This window comes from Merops nubicus, unplaced genomic scaffold (assembly GCF_000691845.1).
Source record: "Merops nubicus isolate BGI_N331 unplaced genomic scaffold, ASM69184v1 scaffold17787, whole genome shotgun sequence".
In the NCBI taxonomy this organism is placed as follows: domain Eukaryota; kingdom Metazoa; phylum Chordata; class Aves; order Coraciiformes; family Meropidae; genus Merops; species Merops nubicus.
In genome coordinates, this window is record NW_008619776.1 from 12,179 (window position 1) to 22,422 (window position 10,244).

Below are 10,244 nucleotides of genomic sequence, written 5' to 3' on the forward strand. Positions count from 1 at the left end.
GCAAGTGTCTTTACAAATATATATTTATATATTTAAGCCCGTTTTAGGCCATAAAAGCCCATTAAAAAAAAAACAACCAGTACCTTTCTGAACAAGAGAAAACTGTAATCCAGAAGTCTGAGGTGAAAGACTCCCACACACAAGGGCTGCTTTGGAGCTTCTCTGAAGGCCTCTATTCAGCACATAAAACCCTCTTAAAAAAAAGAGTCACATCAGCCTTTGATCTGAAAGGAAGGGCATCACTTTTCCCCCACCTTTCCTACTCTGTATGAGGTAAACTGGAATCACTTTCACATCACCACTCACTGCTTTAAAAAGGAAATATTGTATCCTGAAGACCAGCTTTTTAAAAAAAAAAAAATAACCAACATTTGTGAGTGGGTTAAAAAAAAAGTAAGATGCTGCTTGTGGATCCAACCACAATGTGGTGTTGTCTCAAAAATAGAAGAAGTTGATACTAAAAAGCTATTCCAGATACATACAAGTATAAACACCAGAGCTGGCCAGAAAGATTCACTTTCAGCATCTTTTAAAAAGCAGGGAAAACTTTGTGCAGTGTGGCTTTTGCATTTATTTCCCCTAGCCTCACTTTTCTACCAGTTCCAAAAAAAAAAAAACCCAAAATCACATCTGTTTTAAGAGTGCAAAGTCCATCCAAATGTTGTGTTTAAGTTCACTAGCACTACACTTTAAAAATCCTGATGGCAAATAAAAAGGTCTCCATTTAACTTAGCAAAAGTGAGATCTAGAAAATATTCAACATCAAGAGGTCTTACAAAAACAAACTCAGACTACTAAGGCATTCTAAGGCACAGTGTTTGGGAAGAAGTGCTTTCTCCCTTTAGTGTTGCTTTATACACATCCCACGTGTGAGTCCAAGTGATGGACAGAGCTGCAGATGGACACCATGCCTTCTCCCAGCCAGTGAATGAACCTTCTTCTCCTGCTCCTTCAGACATAGGCTCCCAATGCTGCATGAAATTCAGTTAGACATTGCACCAGCTGCTGGAACTTGGGTCTTTCTTCAGGATCTAGGGCCCAACAGCAAGCCATCACAGCAAACCTGCAAGGCAAAGACAAAGGGGAGATGGAGGAGAATAACCACAGTCCCAACCTGAAAGTGAAAACCAGCACTGGCCACTAGAAAAAAATTGCTGTCTAGAGAAAGAAAAGGAACCCCATGATTCAGAGTGATCTTTCTGAATCACTCTGCCAAACTCTTTTCAGAGGACAGGCCCCTGGAATGATCAATAAATGTGCTGAGGCTGGAAGTGCTGGCTGGAATTAGGCTGTGAGTCAGAGGCCATCCAGGAGGAAGCAATAGAGAGCTCATGGGAAGCTGCTGGGGAAGAAAGCCCAGTTCCAAGTGTGCCTGGGGCAGGTGTGCAGGAAGGGGACTTGACCACGTGAGGCAGAAGGTGCTGCCTGTGTGTTTGCATCCTCCTGTACCACTAGGATTAGGAGTAAACACCTCAAACACTGCTATTTAACTCCATTAAACAAAATAATTCTCCCTAGTCTTCCCAAGAGAATACAAACTATTCTCTGCCTAAACTCTCTGCCTACAAACACTGAGCTGAAAACCCCCAGCCCCTTTGCCTCTCTCCTCCTCTCCTGCTGATCCATTTCTCCCACGTGTCAAAACAAGGCAAAGAGCTGGGTCAGGATTAAGTGAGACTCAATAACAGCAATAAGCAGCATTTAATTTTAGCCTCAGTTCCTTGACACAGGTCACTGAAGCCACTTGGCACAACAGCTTGTCCAAAAGGCAGAATAAAGAGGCAGGGAAAGGCAAACTCAGCCCTTAACGTGCTGGTTACAAAGCAGACATTTTAAGCTCCAAAAACATGTACTTACAGTTCATCAGGGCAGTTGATGGGTTGAGCTATTCGATAGCCATCCTTTAAATAAGCAGCCATCTCAAAGGGGTCAATATCAACATAAGGAGTCTGGCCTAAAGTCATGAGCTCCCACAGCGTCACTCCAAAGGCCCACTGAAAACAAACAGAGCACAGCATTACCAGAACATGCTGAATTTTGGGAGCTCCTGCAGATATGCCACAAAAATCAGGCATAAATAAGTTTACATACAGTAAGAAAGCTTTTACATATAGCTGAGTTCAAGAGGAAAAACAAATAAGAGTTACAGAAGTTGAACTAAAATTAAGAACTGGGTGCACCAAAATTTAAGTGCTAAAAAACCCTAATTTATTTACTGCATTTTCCCAGCATGACATATAAAAACACTTAAATCTAAAGAATATTAAACACTAAGCCACTGTTTTGAAAAAAAATATTAAATTTTAGATTACATTTTACCTCTTTGAAATGCTACACAAAAGTCCTCAAAAAAAGGTCTGTGAAATTCAAAGGTTTAGAAAAGCAGATTGAATTAACCCTTTTTTTTTTTTGATTAAAGGTTATCTGTGTATTTTGAAGATATGCTCAGAAACAGGACTCACAAGTAAAAAGATTTCATCTAGGTAAACCTAACAGCTGGATCAGATGAAAATAAACTAAAAAACCCAATCCACTCATGTGCAAATAAAAATAAATAATATATAAATAAATGTCAATAAAATGATTTATTAACTGGTATCAAGAGATAAAACATAGATGATGCCAATGATTCACTGCTGAAGCTACAAGTGCTGCAAATATCATGATTTACTAAAAAAGGGGCAGAATTCTGCAAGCCTCCAAAGATTTAGTTTTAATCAAAAGAAATCCTGCTTCCTCCTTGCCCAAAGCCAGTGCCAGTGGACACTGTGGGGAAGCTCAGAGCTGGAGAATGCAGGGGCAGAGATGCAGCCCTGCTCTGAACAGCCATCTGTCAGGAGAGGACATCCTTTTCATTTGTAGGCAAGAGAAAGGCTGAGGGACAAGTGGTGGTGCACCTAGAACATCTAACTATGACCTAGGACTGGTAACTTCTATTTCCTGTTCCATCTTCAAGCTTGGTAGGACACAAACCCCCACATTTTTCAATGACTACAGGAGTATTTCTGAAGTAGAGCTAAATTAGCACATTTTAAGATGCAAACCACAATCTCTGGATGTAGCCACGTTAAGGGAAGCATCATTATCAGAGAAAATACCCCCTTAGCAGGAAGACACAGATCATAAGGGCAAGTGGCTTACCATTAATTAGCACTCTAATTATCACAGGTTGATCTTCAAGCACAAGTTCCTGTAAGCACAAGAACAGTCTGTTCTGATGTGGAGGAAGCTGAGCAAGCATGGTAGATGGCCACCATGGATGCACTAAGCTCAGATACAAAGGAAGGAAGGAAAAGAGTGGGTGGAGGCAGAAGACTACTCAAGGAATACAGTGGGAATGCATCAGTGTGGAGGGATGGAGAGTTTGGAAAACCAGAGCTCAGCAGAGTTAGCTACCAAGAAATGCCCAGAGAGGAAAACATCCAGGCTGCACTGAAGCCAAGTGTGGACACACCAGACCCCTGTACCAGGTAGGATGCAATCAAGAATTGGGACCCAGGGAACCACAGGCCAGGCAGTCTAAGGAATACAGTGGGAATGCATCAGTGTGGAGGGATGGAGAGTTTGGAAAACCAGAGCTCAGCAGAGTTAGCTACCAAGAAATGCCCAGAGAGGAAAACATCCAGGCTGCACTGAAGCCAAGTGTGGACACACCAGACCCCTGTACCAGGTAGGATGCAATCAAGAATTGGGACCCAGGGAACCACAGGCCAGGCAGTCTAACATAACATCACCAGCTAAGATTGGGGAGCACAAGATCCTGGAAGCCACTTCCATGCATATGAAGCATAAATATGTCTGGGAACAGCCAGCATGGATTTATTCAGGGCAAACTGTTTGACTAGCCTGACTAGTTCTTTGCTGAGAAGACAGTGTTAGTGGACACAAGGTGAGAAATCCATGTTCACCTTGATTTCAGTGAGGCTTTTGACATTGTTTTCCAGTGTCTTTATATCAAATTAATGAGGAAATGACATTAAAGTGTCTGGACTCACATTGCTGTAACCAGCAGTAGTAGTTCAGCTAGTAGCTGGTTACCAGTGGCACTGCTCAGGAATCAATACTGCTTTATCTTCATTAACAGCCTGGACTCAAATGAAGTTCTTGGATAAATACAGCCTAGGCAGAGTGGCTGACAGGCTGGAGGACAGTGCTCTGCAGAAGCACCTTAAGAAGCTGGAGAACTGGGTTGAGAGGAACCTCCAAGTTCAATGAAAGCAAATGCATCCCTCCCAGATGCAGGACTTGGTACCAAGACTGGATGGGACGGACTGACTAGAAAGCAGCTTTGCAGAGAAGGACCTGGGGGTCCTGATGAACAAGTTGAAGACTCTTGAAGCAAAAGCAGCCAGTTGCATTCTTTGCTGTGTCAGTGTAGCCAGCAGGACAAGGGAAGCAATTCTTCCTCTCTTTTCTCTATCCACAAGACTGTAACTGAAGTACTCTGGATCATGTTCACCCACACAGCAGACAAGACCCAGTACAGATCGCTGACAATTAATTGCCTCTTCTGCTAATACTACTAAGGAGAAGAGTGTCCAACAGACAATTTTGCCATGCAAGAAGGTCCTACCTGACCTTTAAACTACCTGCCATGTAGCAGACAAGACCCAGTACAGATTGCTGGCAATTAATTGCCTCTTCTGCTAACACTACTAAAGAGAAGAGTGTCCAACTGACAATTTTGCCATGCAAGAAGGGCCTACCTGACCTTTAAACTACCTGCCATGAGCAGCAAGTGCAGGAAGCAGGTGCAGAGGTGCTGTTCTGCACAGATCACTGTTACCTGTCCAGTGCCGTGATTCTCCAACGGCTGAAAAAAGGGGAAAATGTCCACAAAATGCATCTACAAAACATAAGAGGAAAAAAAAAACCCAACTTACCACATCACTAGCACTGGAAAATTCATTGTTAACCAGGCTTTCAAGAGCCATCCATCGAACTGGTCTGTTCTCATTATCTCCCAGGCAATGGTAGTCCATGGGAAATAGGTCTCGAGACAGCGCGTTGTCTGTAATCTTAACCTGAAGTGCATCATCAGAACAGAATTATTAGAATAATTAGAATAATTAGCAAACCTGACATGACAGCTCTGCAGAAAATATTTATTGTGTTTATTATTGTTTATTGGGGAAGACTAATGGCACTAACAATATTTCCAAGAGCTCTCATTCTTCTAGATCAAGACACGCGTATGATTATCAAATATTATCAAAGAACATATTTATTCTGCATTAACAGATAAGCACTGGAAAAATCAGCAGATTGAGCTTAACTCTCTTTTTTTTATTATTCCTAAATGTTTAAAGCAGACAAGCAATCCCTTTAAATGATTTCTCCTCCCTTAGAGATCCCCTACCAGATCAATGAAACAAATTTTAGCTACAGTTCCTCTGGAGCAATGAGCCAAAGATCTCATTTTTATGACCTTTCAGGCCAGTTCATTCCCCTCCAAGTTTATAGACCTGTAAATTTCCATATCAAATCACTCCTGAAGAGTTTAGTGCAATTCCTAGAAGACCTGCCTATGAACAAATACAATACAAAGGGTAATACAATTGGCTCCCTTCCCAAAATTAAGGTGCAGGTATATAGGATTGATACACTTCATCTCAACTCCTCCCAACCTTTCCCCACTTCTCCCTCAGTGTGTTCACCAGAGGGGAAAAGCAATAGGAATTAGGAACAGAGTCTCTCAGGAACTGTATTAAACTGAGCATCCTCATGTAGCACAAAAGCCAGGAAAGATTCTGCTGGACAAGCTTGGTGACACCAGCTCAAAACCACAAGGGATGAGTAGATCCCTTCAAGGTAGATCTCCCAGCCACCCCTGTCCCAGCTTAAGTGTCTTAAGTGCTTAATTATCTCCCAGCTTTTTCTCTTAGGCCCCTGGATGGAAGTCAAGGAGCTCTGTTGGCCCTGGTTGGGATGTTTGAAGAAGAGGGCTAAAGTCTTCACTTGAGAGGACTGAGTGGTTTTGAAGCACAAAGGACAAAAGTTGTCCAAATTTCAGGAGCAGGACCCATCCTAGGGTGGGAAACAGGACTCATATTTTACTGTTAATTGTGGAGTCAGACATGCAGAGCTCTCAGCCACCAATAGCAGGGCAAAAGCAGAAGTGGCTCTCCAAAGCAGGAGCTTGAGTTCAGGGCTTCAGACATGGTCTTTAATTCTGCAAACTAACTCTGTTACTTAAATTAGGATGTTATTTGCAGGTATCATAAAACTAAGCCCATAAACTAGCTGCCCCTTTTGATATTTTCAGACATTTAGTTTAAGTATTTTCTGTTCCCCCTTATTAGGTACTAAAGCAGATGGAGACTGAGCACACTTGGCCATTTGAGTGATTTGGTTTTCAGAAAGCCAAACATCTCAATCTGCACATTTTGAGGGTGTATTCCAGCCAGAAGATGGTCTCAAACCTCACTGTGGCACTCCTACCTTTATGAAGTACATTTGTATCTAGCCATTATTTGACAACAAAGAAAACTACCAACAAAAAAAGCCATTAAGCCATTTTTCAAGGAAAAAAAAATGAACAGCAACTTTGTAGAAAAGTTTATTAGTTGATAAACTGTTTTTATGAAAACATAAGGGAAGTCTTAATATTTTTCAAGCCTTTGAAAAAGTGATAGACAAAACTTGGCAGAAGTATTTAAAATGAGGATGCTCTGCTTTCAAAGCCATGCTTCCTGGCTCACCTCATATTCAGGGGAAACAAATTCACTGGGCAAAACTATCCACTCAAAATTTGGAAGACAAACCCAAACAGTGGTGTGTTTTGAAACAGAGATCAGGTCAATTGGGGAAAGTCCATCCTAGCTGTAGCTACTGCCCTAGCATTGTCTGCATGATGACTTTACAGCACTGGGTACTTACACACAGTTTCTAGCAGCCAGGTCTTTGTGAATGACCTCCCGCCTGGCCAGATAACTCATTCCACAGGCAATCTGAATAGCCATATGTACAAGATCTTGCTGGGAAATTGCCTGCAAGAGCACAGAGAAACAATCACTGCAAAACTCCAAGTCCAGTGCCTGTGAGGTTAGTGGGCCCTGCTGTATTCTACAACAAAAATTTGTTTGGGGCTGAGGGTTTCTAGCAGCTACAGACACTATTTCCTTAACAGGTTACAAAGAACTATAGCCACTTATTATTTCTGAAAACTCAAAGAGTTTGCTTTAGGTTTTTGTAGAAAACTTCTTAAAATGAGTATATAGGATACATAATGCCCCATTTTTTTTCCTTAAGCAACTCCTATTTGACATAATACAGATTATAAACACCATTTCTGCTTAAATTCTTGGAAAGAGATACTGGTGCATTGTATAGGGATTTACAACTCAAATTAAGCAGCAAAACAAGTCAAATCCAAGTTGAAAGAACCTAGCAGCTTATCAGAACTTGCAAATTAACAGAGGTAGGTGGCCTTTGCTCATTTGAAATCTGGTACATAGCAAGGACAAATGCTGACCTCAGAAATGAGATTTCATTTTGTGCTTGATTTAAGTCTAAAGGCAGAAGCTAAACCAAGATGCAGCTAAAGAAAACACAAAGTAATCTGAACAAGAGGGACAGTTTTACTACATATACATACCCATCACTAAAACCTCAGCATTTTAAAAGTAAAATATGTTCATCTAGGAATATTTGCTCTCTCAGTTCTCATGAAATAGCATCAACAGGTTCCACTGACACACTGCAAAGTTATGAATGCTAAAGAGCACCCACAGCACTAGAAATGAATTAGCAGACACTGCTTTAGTATCTAGAGTTAAATAACTCCACCTATTTTCCTTAATAGCAAATTTACAGCAACATCTTAAAAGTTTAACAGAAGTCTTTTATACTTACTAGCAAATAATTAAGAGCTAAAGGGACGATCTACTAATTATGCCAAAAATAGAATCAGTACATCCAAAATTTCTCCATACACAATTTCCCCCTGTATTCTAACTTATATCCACAGTCATACACTATTTTATCTGGTTTTTCATTATTTTTTTAAAAAGATGTACTGATACACCAGCTGCTACCCTAATCAGAGTTTAACTCAGCTTCCTGCCTTCTGAACATCTGCAATAAATGCAGCTGAGAATGTTTCCCTTGTATGAATCAAGGCAAACACTTGCTAGGGAGCCTGCTTGCCAATTCTCTCACTGCCCCAGCAGAACAGATGGAACACCACAACTATTTCTTTTAAGGCATGAATACAGATGACAAACCAGGTCTAAGTTTAATGGGCAAGAAGTCACAGATTTCTGGTTGTACCTGAGGATTATTGGCCTCTACCAGCTTGCACTGTCTCAAGAACAGTTTAAGGTTCCCCCAGTTCATGTATGGCAGCAGCACCATTGGTTTCTCCCCCTCTTCTATACAGACATGAGTGATTGGTAGCAGATTCCTGGAAGACAGGGAAAGAAATTCCACATTTTATGAAACTCAAATTTAATAAAAAAATCTTCTTGATCCCTGAACACAGTAATTCAACACTGAAGAAAAGCATTAAATCTTGCATGATGAATTGCAGAGCACAAGGTCTCCAAATAACTGAAAGCCTAGACATATTTTTTTCCAAAAATGACATGCTTAAGTATTTTCCCCATTAGGAAGAACTCTCACGTGGTACAAAAGGGCTGAAATAAATTCTTGTGAATACAGGTTATTTACCAAATCAAAAGACTTTCCCCATTTTCCCAGTTTCATCTCTCCATGGCTTAAAAAAATATACAAAACATTGCTGATTTCTAAGAAAACTGTTTCTTCCCCCTCAAGGGAGCTTGAAGCACAAGTATTTTGAGCTCACACAGCTACAGTTTTGCTTGTAACACTGCTTAGCTTACCTGTGATGAAGTCCTCTGAGTTTACAGCTTTCAGTCAGCATCATTGTCACCTGTACCTCTGAGGCTTGATCTAATTAAAATAAAAAAATATTAAAGGAAGCGCTGATACAACTTGGGAAACAAATCAACTTATTAATTAAAATTAGGTCCCGATTTGCAAGTCAATTGAGGTCATTTGAGCACAAACAACATTTGTTTGCCTACTTTTTTGAAAAATGGAATTTAGAACAAAAAAAACCAAACAAGTAAGCCAAGTTCTAGGGCATATTTTTGCCTAAACAAATGGAGTGAAGCCGAAAAGGGAAATAAAACACTCCAGGTGCTGACAGACTGTACTTTTGCCACTTCCTGACAGCTTCTGGGCAGGCTTGAGCTGCCTGCACTAGGCAGTGAGGGTCACATCCTGCACAGAGTGCTGGTGCTGCTAGAAGATGGGGAGCAGGCTGTGAGCTGCCCGAAATCACAGAAGGGCTCAGAAGAGACAGGTTCACTGCTGAATTACCAGTACTTTCACACTGATTGAGACCATTGCTTTCTAGATTTACTTATTTACTGCTCTGTGCTTGAAACACTTAACTCTTGGTGACCTTAGAAATGTTTGGTTTTCTCTGCCCCAAATTTCAAAATAAAATAAAATTTAAAAAAAATCACTGCTACCAGATACAATCCAAGCCCCTGTGATAACCCCAGTGACCCACAGCAATCCAAACACCTACAGGGCAGAAGCAGAAGTGTAGCCTGGAACCCCTTCCCCTGAAATATTTTTGCATGTGCTTTTTTTTCCCCCCTCTCCCGTGGCAAGCAGCAACATGGAGGCTTAACACAAGGTAAATCAGGGCTCTCACAATCCCATCCTCATCCTGTGTGGGTGCATTTTCTGGCTCTCCTTTCTGCTAGAACTAGTGCTTGTGTGCCTAGGGAACAAGGTAGCACAGGAGAGAGCCCAGGGATGGCCAGCCAGTTTTTCTTGCTGCCTCAGGATGAATTTACATCCTACAGATGAGTCAAACCAGCATTTTACTGCTCCAGAAGGAAAATCAGGAGAGAAGCCATCTGCTCTTTTCTGTTCTCCATGGTCTTGCCCTCCTCCCCATACCAGCTCTGACCTTTTCCTCTGATCTTTTCCTAGCTGAATTTTAGCCCTGCAAAAGAAAATATGACTTCTGACTGAATTAAGAGTGGTGAATGTGGTCAGTGCAGATGAGCACAATGTAAGGAAAGAAAGCACACAACCTAGATGGAGAGCATGGCCTTCCCCTCATAGCAACAGCAAACTAAATAGATCATGACACAGAAATTGGCATTTAGCTTTCCAGGTCTGCTGGAAGTGGAGAGAGCTTGAGGCACAACACAGCTCCTGTCCATGTTCAGAAGAGAAATGGTGCAACTCCAGAGCCTGCG

The 10,244-nt window shown here is 41.4% G+C and overlaps 1 protein-coding gene across 1 annotated transcript; it reads right to left on the bottom strand.

The window, feature by feature from the left end:
• Positions 1 to 565: 565 nt before the first annotated feature.
• Positions 566 to 8,954, bottom strand: LOC103776413 (tyrosine-protein kinase RYK-like; the record flags this gene model as incomplete). Its single annotated transcript, XM_008943924.1, is given in 6 exon segments — positions 566 to 1,063; positions 1,858 to 1,994; positions 4,884 to 5,040; positions 6,877 to 6,989; positions 8,272 to 8,404; positions 8,844 to 8,954. Coding segments are annotated over 6 exon segments (763 nt in total), but the record flags the coding sequence as incomplete, so codon positions are not given.
• Between the last annotated feature and the right edge of the window lie 1,290 nt (positions 8,955 to 10,244).